The sequence below is a fragment of the Anopheles coluzzii genome, chromosome 2 (assembly GCF_943734685.1).
Source record: "Anopheles coluzzii chromosome 2, AcolN3, whole genome shotgun sequence".
NCBI lineage: Eukaryota > Metazoa > Arthropoda > Insecta > Diptera > Culicidae > Anopheles > Anopheles coluzzii.
Genome location: NC_064670.1, coordinates 18,122,965 through 18,141,238, shown reverse-complemented (window position 1 = coordinate 18,141,238; position 18,274 = coordinate 18,122,965). Strand labels below are relative to the sequence as shown.

The following is an 18,274-nucleotide window of genomic DNA, read 5'->3' as shown; positions in this document are numbered from 1 at the left end:
CCACTTAAACTACGGATATCTAAACACCGGTTCAATTCCCATCGGAAATTGTCCGCATTCATCCGAACTCATTTGGAATTAGCCAGACTGAGCTGTTTTCGTCTGGAGCAGTCTGGGGTCTAGCCAGAGTAGTCCAGCTCCATCCAAGCTCAATTGGAAGCCCGACATCCAGATTAACGTGTTCAAGAAAGTCCTTCTAGACCTCCCTCCCACCCTCGCTTACAAATACCGGAATTACTCTTACTTACCGGAACTCCATCTCAAAGTGAGCAGCTATCCATCCTTCAGATCAGTAACATCACTCCCCAACCTGTGACCTCGCTCCGAACCATAGACGATATTCGTCAGCGTCCGACCCATTTTACCCTGAAAGATGAAAAGTTAATTCCTGTGCATAGCGGCGTGTTACAATTCCATTCCCCATTCATACGACACAACAAAGTTAAAACAACAAGCCCGAGGAAGAAAAAATGTGGGTTTCCTGTTTGCTAACAATGGAACAACAAAACCAACAAAGCGGCCTCACAACAGCGCCACCGTGTACGAGGTACTTCCATTTTCCGAATCAATTTGCTAATGATTGTACTGTAAATAATTAATACAGTTGTCGTCCCCGGGGACCGTTGATTAATGGGTTCGAAGAACATCACACCCCTCCCCCCGGTCGATGCGTGTGGTCTTGGAGTGCAACCGACCGAAAACCCAACGGTTAAGACACATTCTCCTACGATAGCAATTTGTGTCCCTCAGTGCCCCGGAGCGAGTGTGCAAAAATCATGTCCGTTAATCCGGTTCGCGGGTTGCTCGATTCGCTGTCCGTGCTGTTTTACATCTCCTCCATCTTTGGCGTCATTCCGTACTCGCTGTGGGCGTTTGCCAAGCGCACCGCAATACAGCTCTCCCTAGTCGGCAACGTGTGGGTAGTTGGCAGCCTGGTCGTCTACACGGGCCTGTACCATGTGGCAACGATCAACTACACGAAGGACGATTGGGGATCGCAAAGTGTGTGCCAATCCTCGTGCTCTAATCCATCCTGAATCGTTGGAATTAATGCCTTCTTTTCATCTCCCTCCCGATAGAGACGCTCACGAATGCGATCGGCATCTTCATCATCTACATGGAACCGTTTATGATGGCGGTGGACATGGTGGCGGGTATGATCAATCAGAAACGACTGGCCCAGTGCTTCGATCGGCTGGCCCGCCTCGACAACCATCTAGCCGGGGAGGGCGTGCTGATCAACAACGGGCGAATGCGCCGGTACAGCATCGTGCTGTTGCTGCTGATGCTGCTGTTCGAGGCGATCATCACCGTGTACAGCTTTGTGGCGTTTGAGGAAGAGTTTAACGCCTGGTCGCTGATCTGGTTCATCACGACCATACCGACCGCACTGAACTCGGTGTGCCGCATCTGGTACGTGATGCTGGTGTCCGCCATCCGGCAGCGCTTCAACGCAATGAACGCGCACATGAACGCGATCGCCCACGGCATACTGCACTACAAGGACCAGTGCGCGGGCGAACCGGATGCGGACATTGCCGAGATACCGCTCGACTATCTGGAGAAGGAGATATTCACCGTGTACACGCAGCGCCGCAAGCAGCTGACGGTGGCGACTCCTCCCAAGAAGACGAACGCCAATGCCACCACCAAGGTGATCACCGTGAAACCGTACCAACCGAAGCAACCGGCCAGTCCACCACTGAAACCATCGGTTACGCCACCACCGCCACACCGCAACAGTGCCATCCAGCCGTGGCCCGCCGGAGCAGACGCAGTCGGGTACGGTCCGGCTCAGGAGTTCCTGCCGACCGATCGGCGGCTACGGCCCCACATCGAGCAACGGCTGGACAACAAGCTGATACTGTTCTGCCGGACGCACGACGAGCTGTGCGAGATCGGCAAGGTCGTCAACCGGATGTACAGCGTGCAGATGCTGGTGGCGATGGCGCACGGCTTTGTCGCCATTACGGCCGAGTTTTACTTTCTCTACTGTAGCCTCACGCAGCAGGACGTGCCGATACTGTTCCGGACGGCGGAAGTGTTTCTGCTCGGGCTGGCGTACATCGTCTACACGGCGCTCAAGTGTATCGTGCCGATCTTTGTGTGCTGGAGGACGAAAACCGACTCGCAGCGAACCGGCATCGAGCTGCACTATCTGGCGAACGCGGTCGACGAGGTCCACTGTTACGAGGTGGTTAACCATCTGTCGCTGAAGCTGCTAAACCATCAGCTTAACTTTAGTGCCTGTGGCTTTTTCGACCTGGACATGACGACACTGTACGCGGTAAGCAGCAATGGGGAGAGATGTTTGGTGGGTAGGTTTGGCCACGTTTCTAAATGGTACTTCGGTTCACTTTCTCCAGATAACCGGCGCAATCACCAGCTACCTGATCATACTGATCCAGTTCAATCTCGCAGCGATACAGAAATCGAACAGCAACTCCACGATCGCCTCGAATGTCAGCACCACGGCCATGGCGGTTGTGGAGGGCGTCGTTACCACCGCACTAACGACGTACGTTTCGAATTGAAGCCAGCAGGGCTCCTCGAGCGCAGGCTCTCCTCAGTGTCGATTATACTACAAACTGGCTTATCCTATTTTCGGACTGTCCCGAGCAGGACAGGACAGAGAGCGAGTACCGAGAGACCGTCGCATCGCATATGTTTGTCATAAGCACTTTTATTCTTCATAGTTTTTTTTTTTTTGGTTGTTGTTTGCAAATAGTACATCCATGTAAGTATGCTGTGTTTGGGTTTTGTTTTTGGTTTTTGTATTAATAATATGTTTTGTTTGTTTAATTAGTTTTGGTAGCACGTGGTAGCGATTTATGTGAGTTTTTCTCCCCCTTTCCGATATCTCCTTCACCGTTTTCTCCCGCCCTTTTCTACGAATTTTATCATTTTGTTCGTTTTATTTGCCTCCTCTTTTTTGCTGTTGTTTTTTTTTGTTTTGTTTTCTTATTTTTCTTTTAACTCTATTCTGTTCTTGTCTTCAAATTGTATTATTATGCAAGCGGGCTTGCCCGTTCGGTAAAATATCCTTTTTCTTGTTCTGCTGCTGTACTAATCACTTCGCTTCGTCGTGCTTTCGTCGATTCAATGCAGCTTCTTTTTCCATCGGTTTTGGTGATTTTCCTTTCTAGTCTTTCGGAAAGGGAGTTTTCTTTTTCATCTTCTCTCTTATTTTGAAGCAAGCCCGCTCTGTAGTGTGTATATATAAGGTTGTTTTGTTTTTATACGTTTGATTTGATCAGTAAATGTATATTTTAGCTATAACATGCTATTACTTGCAACAGTGTTCTGTTTTTTTTTCTTCTGTTCTTTAGCAATATCGTTTGGTTTGTTTGTTTAAAAAAAGATTCTCAAATATACTTCCTCCTTTCGTCGTTTTTTTTCGATCGTTTCTACCGCCTCTAACACCTCTATCGCTGACTGTCTGGGGCCCCTGTTGCTACAATATTGCCCAGCACTAAAAGCTATCCGGCCGCACGAGCCCTCTCTATTGGGTCTTTGAATCTTGTTCTCCTGTGTGTGTGTGTGTTTTTTTATTCATTTTATCAACTTGTGTTATTTTCCTTATTCGTCAGTCCTAAGCGGTAGTACGAAAGCAAACGTAAGCATGAACACACCTCGCACCCTACAAACCCCCACACACATACAGATTCGCCTTGAAATAGAAGCTGCACACAAAGGAGAAGCTGCTCACACAAGTAGTCGACTTAAAAGACGCTTGAAGCTTAGCATTCAAGTCACACCGTCGACGCGGATTAGTTGACTTAGGGTTGGTTTTGGATTTTGCGGCATCAATGCACGATAATAAATAAGCGGCGCTTGCGTAGACGCAAAAGTAGGAAGCTAACAATGCTACAATAAAGCTCACATTACACACTATACACATTGCCGCGCGTGATCATCGCTCGGTCATCGCTCAGATTTGCATCCTATTTGCCCTACATCGCGTTTATTCTCATTATCGGTCAATGGTCATCATCGTTTTGTGTAAAGCATTTTCTTGGAATGCAATCGTTTAGAATATAGTGCGTGAAGGAGAGAACTTACTTGCTTAGAGTTTAGTTCATTGAATGCGGAACTGAATATGTTTCGAACTGAGCTACGCTTCTTTGGTTGTTTTCCCCCCCTTTTTGCTACGTAATTCTTCCTTTAAAAAAAACACCCCCGTTTCGTCTGCGATCCTTCCTTTTCTGTGTGTTGATCATCGTCATGTGTTAAAAGGCTACCGATAGCTACAGCAATCGACGTGGAAGAACTTTCTTCCCATTCTCCATTCCCCAACGGATGTGTTTTAATTTAGATTTAACGCGCGTTTGTAAGTTTAAAGGGTTTGAAAAGGTTTGGCTGTACGTAGAGAAGTAGAGTAGAGAAGAATGTGGTAAAATGGCGGGAAATCCACACTGCTTGCGGCACAACCCACTATGCGGCTCTGTCTTGCTGCGGTGCCACCATCAACTCGCTTGTCGACCGTTTATGCTCCAACGATGTTCAGCACATGTTTTCTTTTTTTGTTGGCGTCAACATTTATTCTTCCTTTTCGGTTGATTTCTGGAGTTTTGTAAAAAAAAAACAAACAAATTAAATCAATTCGATTCCATTATTCGTTCGATTCGTGATTCAAAAGACTCTCTATCGACGCTTCATCATTCATTCATTTTCCAGGGGTTCTCATTGTTGTGGGACCTTGAATCTTTCTTATGGGAATTGAACTTGATATAAATTGGAATTGAAATTGGAATCTATGGCACTCTTTATAGACAGGCTTCTTGGAAATTCCTATTTGATTTGTAAGAAAGAGTCAATAAAGTATCTCGCAGCTATGAGAACTCCTGGAAAACCCTGTAAACGGTTGATGAGGCAGACAACTAGTGCAAAAAAACGCTACTTACACTTTGCATCCGTTCCTTGCTGGTTTCCTTTACATCGTCGAAAGCTATTTCTCCTGCACATGATAAAAAAAGGTAAAAGAAAGCAGAAAAAAACAGCAGTTAGTGACACGTTTCCACTGTAGCGTGTTTTCGCATCGAAACAACAAGGTAGCGCGAAATATAAAACGTTTATAGCAACGAACGAACAGTAGCAAACGAATTAATCGTATGGGATGTAAGGTGTAAAGGGGAGCATAAAGAATGAAACACAACCAACTGAACAAACGCAATCTAATGTGGATGGACGTGGGTGACGCTAATGCTGGTATAGGTACACAGAAAATAAATAGCTTTTGCGATGCGATTCAATGTATATGCACAATGGTATGTTCTGGTACATTTGTTTTGTTTCGGGCCTGTCGTGAACTGTTAACTAAACGCGAGCTCCATTTGCTATGCGTGATGGTATGACTATTGGCGCGTGGAGTGGAACTTCTACGGAGAGACAAAAACGGAAGCGAACAAACACAAAAAAAATGGTTAAAACTAAAAGCAGCAAACAAACGCATTTGCTTCCGGACCCAATTTCCTTTGGTGGGCTTGTCGGGGGTTTTTTTTTTTACTTTTAGAGGAAATATGGCGAGAAAGTGTGTGGATTACAAAATATTGCACTAGATAACAAAATTAATCATAGAAAAAGTCATCCGGTGTGTGCGTGTTAGAGTTGAAGCGATTTACTCTATTGCTGCAATTAACTGTCTAATCTAAAACAAAACAAAAAAGTTAAAACACACAAACACACACGCAGGATATGAAAACGTGGAAAGAAACACATCCTAAACGGACACGGAAATTGGAGGAGAAAAAGGTGACAGCCTTAGCTTTGCGTAAGCAATTGCTTCCAAATAAACTCAACCCAGGCACAGGGTGAGTTAATTCAAATGTTCGAAAAAGGACACGAAGAGCAAACATTCTGGAAGAGATTCACTGTTAAAGTGTGAGAGATAGAGAGAGACAAGGCCGAAGAAACGAATCCGAGAGTTTGGGGGCTTGGATTTGATCGGTTGGTTGGTTTTGTTCTTGTGGGGGGGGCTTTTGTTTTGTTGGTGGTTGTTGATGGTGGTAAAGAAAACACGCTCTAACCTGGAAACAGTTCTCTACTTAATAGTTCACTTTCCCCCATCAGCTGCTGTTGCGCCGTGCGAACACTCGTTGACGACGCCGAGCTCGCCACCATCGTCACCGTGGACGATGACGACGTCGACGACGACATGCGGATGGAGGATGATGCTTCCGCATGCGAAGTACGGAATGCGTGTTGCTGCTGCTGCTGCTGGATTGTGGTGCCACCGCTGCTGCCAACTACACCGGAGGAGTAGGCACTCATCGAGGAGCTGGTCATGTGGGAGCTGGCACCGAACCCACCACCATGAACGCCAGCCGTAAACGAGCTGTCCCAGTGTTCGAGCGATTGCGAAGGCCCTACCGTGTCGACCATCGTGATGGAGTCGCAGCTCGTCACGCTGGACGACATCTGCGAGTCCGTTTCGTTCTGGTAGGTGGCGTTCGTGGCCGTTGAGCTCGTTTCGAGGCTTTCGGTGCTGGTGAGGAATGCTGCGTCCGGTCCGGGCAGTGAGTCGGCCGATATGTCCTTCTGCATCGTACGCCCACCGGTGCTGACCGTGTGCGTGGACATCGTCGTTGTTTGGTGGTGGAACTGCTGCTGCTGCTGCTGCTGATGATGAGCGGTTGTACCGCTTGCTCCAACTCCACTGTCGGACAGTGGTCGAGAGCCGTGGGCAGACTTGGTGGGACTGCTGAGTCCGCTCTGATTGTCGCTGCTGCTGGCGGCCAGTGATTCCAGCGAGTCTCGCTTCGTGTCGCTCAGCGTCTGCTGCGTGGTGGTCTGATGGTACGTCTGATGGTGCTGGAGCTTCTGCTGCTGTTGGAGCTGCTGCTGGGCCTCGATCGAGTCGGTACTGTCGCTGCGGTTGGGCTGCTGCTGCTGCTGTGCCATCTGCTCGATCGAATCGGACTGCGAGGAGCGCGTCGTCGCAATGCCCGTCTTGGAGAACTCGATCGAATCGATGCTGCTCGTCATCGGGTCCACATTGTTCTTGCTGTGCATGTCCAGGCTGTCGCTGCTCGAGTGTGCCGACGGCATTGCATCCCTACCACTGGCCAGCGGTTGCTTCACACGCGTACCGTCCAGACTGTCGCTGGACACGGTCAGAATGTGGTGCGAGGTGGAGTCCTCCTCGTCAAAGCCCTGCCGTGTCTGACCCTCCACGTGTGTAATCGTCGTGACAGTCGTCGTTGAAGACCCTTCGCGACCACTGCCGCTTGCCGTCGTGATCTTCCTTTCCACCTTCGTCATTTCCCCACTGGGTACACTCGACCCGACGGCTCCACCAACTACCGTAGTGGTGATGGAAGTGCTGCTGCTGATGATTTTGGTCGCTGCCGCACCCTCTGTAGACTGCTGGCGCGAACCGACCGCAGCGGCCCCGTTCGACGGTGGACTTCGTTTGGCACCGTTCGACCCGTTCGACTTGTTCGATTCGTCCGAGCGCGACAGCAGCAGGGCGGCCTCCTCCTTTGCCTTTATCTCGATCAGATGCGCCTCCAGACAGGCGTTCTCCAGCCCCTCGAACTCCTTCAGACTGGACAGACTGATGTCGTCCCCGTGCATGCCGCGCTGCATGAACCGGCGCGTGAAGCTACCGTTGCTGAGCGAGTCCTGCGAGCCCTGCTGCATCTTGCGGTTTTCCAGCGAGATCACGTGCTCGAGATTCTCAAACTCCTGCAGGCTGCTCATGGAAATGTCATCGTGCTCGCGGGACGCCATCCGCTTCGCCAGCAGATCGTAGTCGGGCGTGCTGGAGAACGAGTCCTTGATCGAGCCGATGCGGCTGCTGCCCACCTCGAAGTCGGTGTCCTCCTCCTTGATGTCCTCCAGCCGGTCCTCGTACGGGTAGCGGAAGTTTTGCGTTTCTGCCAGCTGCATCTCCACCCACCGCTTGCTCTCCTCCAGCGGGTACCCGTTGTTGAGCAGGTCCATCGTGACGCCGGCACCTCCGTCGACGCCCTCGGTACCACCGGTCGGTGGGCTTTCCTCGAACTCGTACATCATGTCGTCGCGCATGTTAGCCGCGTACAGCGAGCCGGCGTTCGTGTGGGCCGGTGCCGACTTGACCAGTATCTTCTCCACGTCCTCGTCGTGCTTTTTCTCGATCTTGGTGGGCTTGATGGCGACACTTTTACCCTCCGCGTCGAACTCGTGCGCCTCCCGGGCGACCTCCTCCACGATCACGAACTCGTCCGAAATGTCCGGCTGCTCCAGCATCTCGAACGAGTCCGAGCCGGCCGAATCGTCCTTATCGTCCGCATCGAACGCGTACTTGGTGGTCGAGTCGGCTAGCTTTGCCTTGTACTTCTGCTCGATCAGCTCCTGGTACTGTTCCTCGGTGAGTTGAAATTCCTCCTGCTTGGCGTACTGGATGCCCGTCTGCTTTGCCATCGTCATGCCGGCGGACGTGGACGCAGTCTCGGTCGTAACTTTCCTTACGGTGGTCGCTGAGGACGACACCGTTGCGTCGGCTTGCGTCTTGGTCACAGTCTCCACTACGCTAACCGTCTCGGAGAAGACTGTCGCTTCTCGTTTCGCTTCATCCTCGCCATCCAATGACTGCTGCTGCTGCTCGGCAAAGTCTTCCGTCACGTGAATGTCCGGTATGTTGTGCGTGGACGACTCGCGGTACTCCTGCAGCCGCTGGCTCTTGCTCACCATAATCTGCTGCGCCTCGTCACCCTGCTCGATCTCGGCGTGCACATCCTCGACGATCGTTTCGATCACCGACTGGGACGGCGAGAACGAGTTGCGCCGATCCAGCTCAAAGTCCTTCTCGAACACGTCGCCCGCCTTTTTGTCCTTCTTCTTCGGCTGCGCTACCGGCGCCCGGAACGAACGGGCGTACTCGCTCTCGTACCGGTCGTAGTCGGAGTCGGACGATTCCTCCCGCGTTTCGTCCCGCTCCGAGCTGGTGGTCGGTGGTTTGGAGGCGTCCTGCGACAGTGACTCGTCCTGCGACTCGATCGAGTCGCGGTTCTCGCCCATTTCCGCCATAAACTTGCCGGAAATGATGGCGGTACTTTCGGTGCGCTTGTGGCCCCGCTTGCGCACCGTCTCTTCGCTGTCCTCCCGGCCAGCGATCAGCTCGGCCGACTCGCTCACCTCGATCATCTCGGTGGTCGCCTGCGTGTTGAGGAAGTTAACGTCTCCCTCCTTGAGCGTGGTCGAGGTGAGCGTAATGTCGCCGATGTAGCCGGCAGTCGTACCGGCGGTCGTAGGCGTCACCGCGTCCAGCCCAATCTCCACGTGCGTCGGAACCGGCCCGGCGGACGTTGTCTTGTCCGACAGGTTTTCCATGATGGTTTCCAGATTGGACGCACTGGACAGGCTGATCGACAGTATGCTACCGTCTTCCAGGCTCGTGCCCAGCTTGCCATCGTCCGCCGGTTCCGTCTTCACGTCCTCCAGGCTGGTCGCCTGCATCGCCTCCACCAAATCCCGTGCCGTGCCGATGCTCGAGCTGAGCAGCTTCTCCTCCTGGAACGAGGACGACACCGACTCCACGCCGTGGCTGCGCTGCTCGCCAAACTGGAGCAGACTCTCGTCGGCCACGGACTCACCCTTCAGCTCGGCAAAGTCCATCTCGTGCGAGCGCTTCATCGCTATCGGCACGCTGCTGGACGCGGCGGACGACGGCTCCTCCTTGTCGTCCAGCAGCAGCAGCTTGTCGCGCAGATCGTCCTCGGAATCGTCGTGAATGAGGGCCGCATCGGACGAGTCAAAGTCGACGTCCATCGTGGACGGTACGAGCGTTTCCGTCGCCTCCGATTCGATGCTGGCCAGATTGCCCGAGCTTTCCGAGTCGAAGCTCTTCATGCTGTCGTGCGAGCTGACCGCGTAGGAGTGCAGCGTGCTGACCGCACTGTGATACTCGGTGCCGAGCGAGGTCGGCACCATCGAGTGATCCAGTGCCGTTTCGTACTCGGATGAAGCGTACGGCAGCACCTGCTCCAGGTCCGACGACAGCGGCCGGCTGCTGTCCGTATGCTCGAAGCTTTGGTAGTGGCTTTCGCCCGAGCTGTCCACATCCGTTGCCGACCAACGGTTACCCTTGGCGGCAGCCGGACCGTGCCGCAAACGGGGCGACGCTTCCAGCTGCGAGCTGTCGGACGAACCGGCGGCCGTTGGCGCTTCGTCGATCTTGATCGGAGGCGCTGAAGCAGCAGCAGCCAGCGATCGCGTCTCCGAATCGGACAGCCCACTCTCGCTCACGATGGTGGTGGTGGTGATGGCGGCGGCCGTTGCCGTCGACACGGCGACCGCTTCCTCCTGGTTGGTTTCGTAGATCGGATCCTGCACGTAGCGCGTGGAGGGCAGTATCTTAAACTCAAACTCCGACGGCGACTGCTTGATCGGCGTCCCGTCCGTGACCGCCTCGATTAGCTCTTCCTGCACGGCGTCCAGCGATTCCTTCACCTCTTCGAGCGTTTTAGCAATGGTCAGCTCGTCGATCGTCATGTGCGCGTACTGCTGCTTCTGCTCCTGCTGTTCGGTGGTGGTCGATTCAAGAATGGTTGCTTCGCCCACATCCACCTCAGACTTCACGGACTGGGTCTCCGCAAACGGCTGAACAGTTGCCGGTGCTGTTACCGGCGAATGTACCACCGGCGGCTTGCCGGACGATTGCAACCCAGCAATATCGAGCTCCTTAAGCGAATCCAGGGTAAAGCCATCCTCCAGCTTGATCTGCTGCTGGTACGCTTCCATCGCATCGCGCCGCGACTCCTGATCGTCCGTACCCTGCGACTCCTGCGAGAACGTGTAGCCCTCGTTGTCGAACGCAAAGTCCGACCGCTTCTCGGTGCTGGACCGGGTGATGATATCGCTGCTACACTCGCCGATGAAGAACTTGGCACCGCTCGAAATGTCCTCCTCGCTGGTGACCAGCTCGCTCGAGTCCTTCTGGGCCACGTTCGACAGCTCGTCGGACGTGATCGACCCTTGCCGGAGACGGAGGTCTGGCTCGGCCGATTGGACCGGGGCCGGTTCGGGATACTGCTCGATCGAATCCTGATGCTCGAACGACTCCAGCAGGCTGGACCGGGTGGCCGTATCCGTGCGGGAGGATATGCTGGTGCGAGGCTTCGGTACGGGCTGACCGTCGAAGCCGCCGCCGCCGCCGCCACTGCTGGAAGATTCGCTCGGCCTGTCCGGCTCGGTGGACGCGATCGAGAAGGACTGTTCCGCGTTGCTGATGGATCCGATCGTGCTAGTAGTGGTGGAGAGGACGCTTTGCTCCGTCCTTTCGACAATGGCAGCGGAAGCAGTGAAGCATTGGTCAGCGGTGGCAACATCATTAGCGTCGGTTAGCAGATTAGCAGCAGTGGTGGTGACGGTGCTAGTACTTGTTGCAGCAATCGCAACACACTGCCCGCTAACAAAAGCGTCAGAGACAGCGCTAGCGGGCGGGGCAGCAGCCTCTACTGTTTGGGACACAAGGCGGGGTGTTGTTGTCTGGGGTATGTTATTTTCTGTTTGTTGTTGCAAATCTGTTTCTGTTAATAGAAGAGGAAATAAAAGCGAGGTGAGAAAAAAAGCGTGTTAAGGTTTTGCTCTCAGAACGGTTTGGTGGTAGTTAGATAGAGTGTATGTGTGTGTGTGTTGTGGGTTCACACGATCGGTGGCCGCGCCAAGGAAGGGGCATTGGCGGCTTCAAAGCGTAGAAAATGGCCGGAAAACCCTTCCCCAGCAGTGTAGGCAACAGCAGCACAGTGGTAATAATAGCAGGCCAAACATCGTTGGGGGAATTGTTTTTCAGCGGCATTCTCGCCTCATGCACACACTTTCGCTTTTTTTCTGGGGCTGTATTTTTGTGTTTGTGTAAATGTGTATGTGTGAGAGGGGATAGAGATGGGGAGCAAAGTAACACATGTTTTATAGAGTTATGGTTGGACTCTCCTTATTATTCTTGTTTAGGTAAAGGTATTCTTGTTTTGTCAAAGGTCTGAGAAATGTGGGGTTTCTGATTCTGATACGACTGCTTCTTCTTTCGTTTTTTTGGCGTTTGTTTGCGGTTACTATTATTAGGGGTCATCAATACAAAGATCCCAAATTGATTTGTTTGCGTGTGTATTGAGAAGCAAATTGGGCATAGTTTTCGACTAGATCCGATCTCAACGTAAGGGCGCGAAGCGAAGTCCAGTTGGGAAACGGTCCTTCTCTGGCTAAGGTAGGAAACCGGCGCGCTCACCACTAGACCACCAGACAGCCCCATTGAGACGACATGTTAATTGGCTTCTTAAATGAGCGCTATTCGGTATTAGTAATTGATAGGCTTTGGAAGCAGCAAGTGATGCAAAAAAAAACGCGCACAAATACATGGTGTGTATTTGGCGTAACGTTTGAAAAGTAAAGAAAAACAACCCAAAAATCAAAATGCGAAATCACGGTCCTGCGAATTGCGGAATTAGGGCAAGAGAAAGAAACGGTTCAGTCTGGTGCAGTACGTTTGGAGCGCAACTGTTTTGAGAAGGCGTTTTGTGCAGTGAAAAAATATATAGTATCAAACACTCATCGTCATTCGTCTGCAGGGGATGAGTGTAAGTGCTGTGGAACGGTAGTAAGATGTGCTCAATGAAGGTAAATAACAGTATGGAATGTGTGCGCTGGAAAAAAACGGAGCTCCAGTTGCATTTGTTTGTTGGTCACGCTTTCCAATTTCCTTTAAAGAACACAGAGACGATTGTAAGCTGAAGCAGAATGAGCATGTTAAACGCAAGTTGAGATGGTTCGTGGTGATTGATGGTGATGTGGAATAGAAAACTCAATCGAACCTTCGCGCTTACGTTTGCGAACTTAGTGGAACAAAAAGACGAAACAAACACTTAAACACATTTATGAAATTTTGAAACAAACAAAACAAAAAACCAAATTCGACATGAAACATTGGCGAGCAGCGTCGAGCCAGACAGGTGGGAGCGAAAAGACTACTGTCCAATCCGAGGAGTGCATCATGTGCATCACTCAATGTGGTTTAAATTTTGGTCAAAAGTAACCGCAGCGTAGTCTATTCGCACGGTTCCGCCACCCTGCTCGCGAGTGGAATATAGATATGCTGCGCGTACTCGCCACTCCCAGCAAGCGGGAATGCACAGCTTCATGCACAGCTGCTCTATCTACCTTGCAGATCGTTGTCGGGCGTGCTGGACCCGAAATCGCCCGTGGTCATGGATACGCTCTCGTCCCAGCTCATTTTGGAGTATTCGCTCTGCAGCATCGACACTTCGTCTTTGATCTGCGAGATCGCCTCGTCGTACTCTTGGTTCTTATCGAGCAGCGCCTCCGGTCCGAGATCGGCCGACAGGCGGGCATACTTGCGGTCGATTTTCTTCGCCCGCCGGGCGGACTCGGCCGCCTGGTCTTTCGTGGCAGTGGCGACCGTACCAGCGCCATCGGCAGTCAGCTTTGCATCGCTGCCCTCATCCTCGGCGGCTGTATCGTCCGCACCGAGTGCCCGGCTCATCGGCTGCCCGCCGTCGGCGCCGGTCGCGGGTGCCCCAAAGCCGGCAGTACCGAGCAACAGCGCATCGTACTCGGGATTGCTCATATTGTCATCGAACGATTTGCCGGACATGGACTCGATGGTGGGCGACTTGACGACCAGATCGCCATCGGTAGACGACAGGATGTCGCTACGGATCGCGTACTGTTCGCTTTCGGACGGTTGCTGCAGATCTCGATCGATCGTCATCGGGCCCGGGCCCTGCGAGCTGCTGACGATCGATACGCTCTGCTCCAGCACGTCGTCGACCAGCCGGCCTGCCTCCGACCGTACCAGCACTAGATACCCATCATCCTCGCCTGCAACGAGAGAAAGAGATCGGTATTGAAAGGGAAGCGGCAGCAGCAGCGGCGACAGCGGCAGCAGCAGCAGCAGCAGTGGCGGCAGAGGCGGCGGCAGCTGTTTGTAAGCCTGCTCCACGACAAACGATGGAGCGACCGCCTGGCCCTCACAAAAAGGGTGCCGCAATGGAATGTTATATGCACTGTACCGAGATGAGCATGAGGGAGCGAGTGAGTGAGTGAGTGATGGGTTTGATGAACAGGAAGTGCGTTCCGAATGATGGGATGATTCGATCGATGAGAAGCTTGCCGTACGCAGCTGTGAGGACCAACAATCCAATTAGGACCTGATTTCGCATTTTCATTTTTCGTTTGTGTTTCGTTTTCGCCGTTCAGTTTTTGATTTGCAGTTGGGCTTCACAATAAGGTAAGGTAGGATTTTCAACCGCAAAACAATCGTCTTCCAATGGATCGCGCATTTTCAAATTAGCATTTCGAAGGGAACCTGGTCCGCCTGTTTCTTCTTGCAATCAGTTGTAAAATCGTACACTACACAGGGCGGGGAGTGGACAGTTTGGGTTTTGGGTGGTTGGTTGAGGCGGAACAAGCGCAATATGATAAATGCAACGCAACCACGCAGCACAATGCCAGCAGAAAAAAAAACCACAACGCCGATTACACACCGTCACCAGAATCAGAAGTTCAAACCTTTGAGGAGGAATGGTTTTGTATCGAATTTTGGGTACAAACAAAACACAACTTTGTCGGGATTTTTTTTGTTTTTGTTTGCGTGTGTGTATATGTGTGTTTGTGTGTTTCCTTGTTTTTTTTGGGAGATGTAGGTTGCAAAATTGTGGATGCGAAAGTATGCATTGTTCTTCCCGTGTGTGTATATGTGTGTGTGTGATGTGCAGTAGCGGAGGCAGCGGAGCGTATGCGCAACTGCAACGGCTGCAACGACCCGTCCCCGGAAGACACGGCCCCAAGCAAGTGCAACCGAGGACACGGAGCTCAAGAGAGCTACCACCGGATCGATCGGAGAGTCGTTGCGAGGCCCTGATCTGGCCGCAACCATACTAACCTTCGCTTCTGGTCGACGTCGGTAATGCATCGTCGTGTTCGGTGTACGTATCTGGAATGCACAGAGTGAAGAGAGCAACAGAAAGGCACAATGATCAGACACACCGCACTTCTGACACCGGACGCTCTTCACGGCGCGACTCATGTGATTCACGCGATGGATGGCAGGACTTTGGAGGATGAGGATTTGGCGGATGGTGAGTACACTCGGGACAGTAAGGGGGACATTCAATCGCAATGGCGATCACATTACATGTACTAAGGTGTACTGGTGTGTTTTTTTCTGTGTGTGAGTGTGTGTCTGTTGGGTACGGGATCAGCGGTTGTTGGGGAGAGTGAACGATACACAGGGAGAGGCTAGAGGGAGGATGAAAAAGGGGTGGGATTTCGGGGAAAGGTAAACTCGATACGTTCTCTCTAGGTATAGATATGTGGCAACAGTATACTAGACATACTTGGGGTGCAAAGCGGACAAAAGTGCATTAAAGGGTGCGAACTAACTTCAACTCATATCGAAAGCATCTCATTGCATACCAACAATAACGACCGCTTTAAGGCACTGCTTTGTAGTGGGAGAAGGTAAAGAACAGAAAGCCAATCAGCACAGATCGATAGCCACTACACACGATCAACTAAAGAACTAAACAAAAACGACAACGATCGGCAACACGTGGCATGCCCGGAAGCAGGCAACTACAAGGCAACTAGAGGCTTTCTTTCAGTATGATCGGCTTCTTAGTGGAGCGGAGCGTCCGAAAGCACACTTTCTTGCTTACGGCACACTTCATTGGTAGCAACTAAAAAGCAAAACAAAACAAAGAAACTATACACAGCAACTAAAAACAAACACCGTTGCCCTACCGTTCCCTCATGCGCTTCTCTATGCATCGAACTGCAGCAGCTGTAATGGGACGAAAAGCAACGGTTCGAACATTAATCGTCTTGTAGCATCGCGTCCACCGCGCCGTCCTCGTCCAGAAACTCCACGTCCGTCGGCATCTCCTGGCCATCGTTCGGCTGGGGACGCTTCCGGTCCCCGCGGTGGCGCCGCGTGGAGCCAACGAGCGCGTCGTGTATTTCGCAACTGCCGCTCTCGTCCAGTGCGCGCCGCAGCTCGAACGGGGTCGCGGTTCGTGCCATACTTTCCTGTTCCGGGTCGCGCTTCGCCGCGCCATCCATCGTCTCCTCCTCCTCGTCCGAGGCGCCCTGTATCTCTTCACAGTCCGTGTGACAGTTGGCCCCGTCCGGCGTGGGCGACGTTCGGCTGATGGTCGGCGCAGGGCAACCGGGGACGCCGAGCGCCTGCTGCCCCGAGCGGCCACCGCCGAGCCGGTCGCGCGATTTGATCGTGCTGTGGAACCCGTCCGGGCAGACGGTCGGCGATGGGACGGTCCGGTCCGACACGTACTCGTCGCCCGACAGGTACTCGATGTCGGTTTTCGCACTGTCCCCGGTGTGGTGCTGGGGCGGCACCTGTATCGTCGCCCGGCGCTGCTTCGACCGGTCCGTCGGCGGGAAGCTCGAAACGGCGGCAGCATCGTCATCGCTCAGATACAGATCCTCCACGTCGGTGGTGGCAGCGGCCGATCCGTTCTCCTGCCCGGTGGCGCTCGTGTCCAGAAACGTTTTGCCCTTGTACGATTGGGTGGCCGCGGTGCCCTTGGGCTTGCGGCGGCGCCGCAGCTCGTTGCTGCCGAACGAGACGGCCGCACCAGGGCCGGACCCGGCAGCTCGGTCGAAAAAGATGTCCTCCGTGTCGGTGAGCGGCTCGTGCGCCTGGTCGAGCCAGTTCGGTTTCGGCGGGGCGGGCGAGTTTTCGCTCGCGTACACCGTATCGTTGTCCATCTCGGGCAGCGCCTCGATCGTGTACTTCGCGTCGTCGTACAGCTTCTCGTCGTCGTTCACCGCCAGGTCCTCGAAGTCGGTCAGCGCCTGCTCGATGTCGGGCGTGCGCGCCAGCAGATAGGTGTGGTTCAGCGGCATCACGTTCGCCGTCTGCTCGCCCGATCCATCCCCCCGCATGATGGCAATTTCGCGCGTCGGCGACGGCAAGAACGAATGCTCCTCGCCGCCCACGTCCTGCGGCGACTGGCCGTCCTGCTCCTCGTCGCTGGCATTGAAGTCTTCCACGTCGGTCAGGCCGCCGCCCTTGCCACCGCGGGCCACTGCCCGCGGCATGAGCCGTTTGCTGCGCTGCGGCGCACTGGTCTCACTGTCGGACGAGTCCAAGTTCTCCACGTCCGTCACCGCCTCGTCCGCGTTCGCCTGCCCCACCGTCAGGGTGGACGGGCGGGACGAGCACTGCTTGGCAGGTTCGTCGCCTGCGTCGCCGTCCGTGACGAAGCAAATGTTAATCTCGGGAAACGTTACGGACTGTTCCGTCTCGTGGTCGCTTGCCTCCATCGTTACCTCGTCCGCCTCGAATGCGGAGGCCGGGCCCGGCTTTGCCAGCGAGGACGATTCCTCCTCCGACACGAGTATGTTCTCGCAGTCGGAGATGTTGGACCGCTGCTCGACCACCCCCTTCCGGTGGGGCTTCCGATGCCGGACCACCTTACACTCCGGCTCGTCCGAGTCGGAGCTGCTCGACTGTGCCGCCTGTTGCTCCGCCCGGGGCAGATGTTTGTCCTGGCGCCGCCGGACCGCATTGTGTATGTCCACCATGCCGTTGTCCGCGTCCTGGCGCATCAGTATATCGTCCGGACAGTCGGGCACCACGCTCGTGTCGCCGTCCTCGCCCGACATCGCACAGTCTTCACAGTCGGTCAGGGCAGCGGCCACGTCCGCGCACACCATTAGGCTCTTGCTGCTCGGTCCCTCGGCCGCCTTCGAGCAGGAGCGGGTCAGTATCTTCGGCTTTGCGCCGCGCTGGTCCGACTTGGTCATCTCGTCCACGTACCCCTGGTCGAGAAAGTCGTCCAGCGATATGTCCACCTCGCGGGTAGGCTTCTTGTCGCGCTCCTCCTCGTCGGACGTATCGCTACAGTCTTCCACGTCCGTTACTGCGCCGGCCAGCGGACTTTGCAACGCTTCCAGCAGCGACAGACTGTTGGGCTCGGGCGGGATCGGGCTGGAGGAGGCACTTTTTCGCTCCCGCTGGCCCGCCCCGTCCATCATCAGATCCTCGGTGTCGGTCAGCGCATCCTCGATGTTCAGTTTGTTCGTCGCACTGGACGTGCTCAGCTCCTCGTCGTCCGAGCATTCCTGCGTGATGGATATTAGCGGAATGTCTGCCATCGTCTGCGCGTTCCCCGGTGTCGTGTGGTTTGTCGACTTTGTGTACAGTTGCTCGCTGCAGATCAGCTGAGGCGCATCAACGATTGAAGACGTTCGCTATCCTGTATTTGTTATTATATTTTTTTTTTCGATAGAACAGGCCAACAAAAAAAAAGACAAA

The 18,274-nt window shown here is 53.6% G+C and overlaps 2 protein-coding genes across 2 annotated transcripts in view; one reads left to right on the top strand and one right to left on the bottom strand.

Annotated features, from left to right (window-relative positions):
- The first annotated feature begins 93 nt into the window (after nt 1-93).
- LOC120947815 (gustatory receptor for bitter taste 66a-like) lies at nt 94-2,641 on the top strand. Its single transcript, XM_049605271.1, has 3 exons — nt 94-1,004; nt 1,082-2,287; nt 2,367-2,641. Exons 1-3 carry the CDS (start codon nt 777-779, stop codon nt 2,532-2,534), a joined length of 1,602 nt encoding a protein of 533 aa, XP_049461228.1. The 5' UTR covers nt 94-776; the 3' UTR covers nt 2,535-2,641.
- Nucleotides 2,642-2,663: 22 nt separating this feature from the next.
- The window catches only part of LOC120947809 (uncharacterized), a 73,630-nt gene continuing 58,019 nt past the window's right edge, over nt 2,664-18,274 (bottom strand). Inside the window, exons 8-12 of the mRNA XM_049607000.1 lie at nt 14,879-14,929; nt 13,135-13,815; nt 6,027-11,510; nt 4,905-4,957; nt 2,664-4,563 (exon numbers count right to left, since the gene is read on the bottom strand). Coding sequence (XP_049462957.1) covers nt 4,540-4,563; nt 4,905-4,957; nt 6,027-11,510; nt 13,135-13,815; nt 14,879-14,929 — 6,293 coding nt within the window. The 3' untranslated portion in view covers nt 2,664-4,539. The remainder of the gene's footprint in view (nt 4,564-4,904; nt 4,958-6,026; nt 11,511-13,134; nt 13,816-14,878; nt 14,930-18,274) is intronic.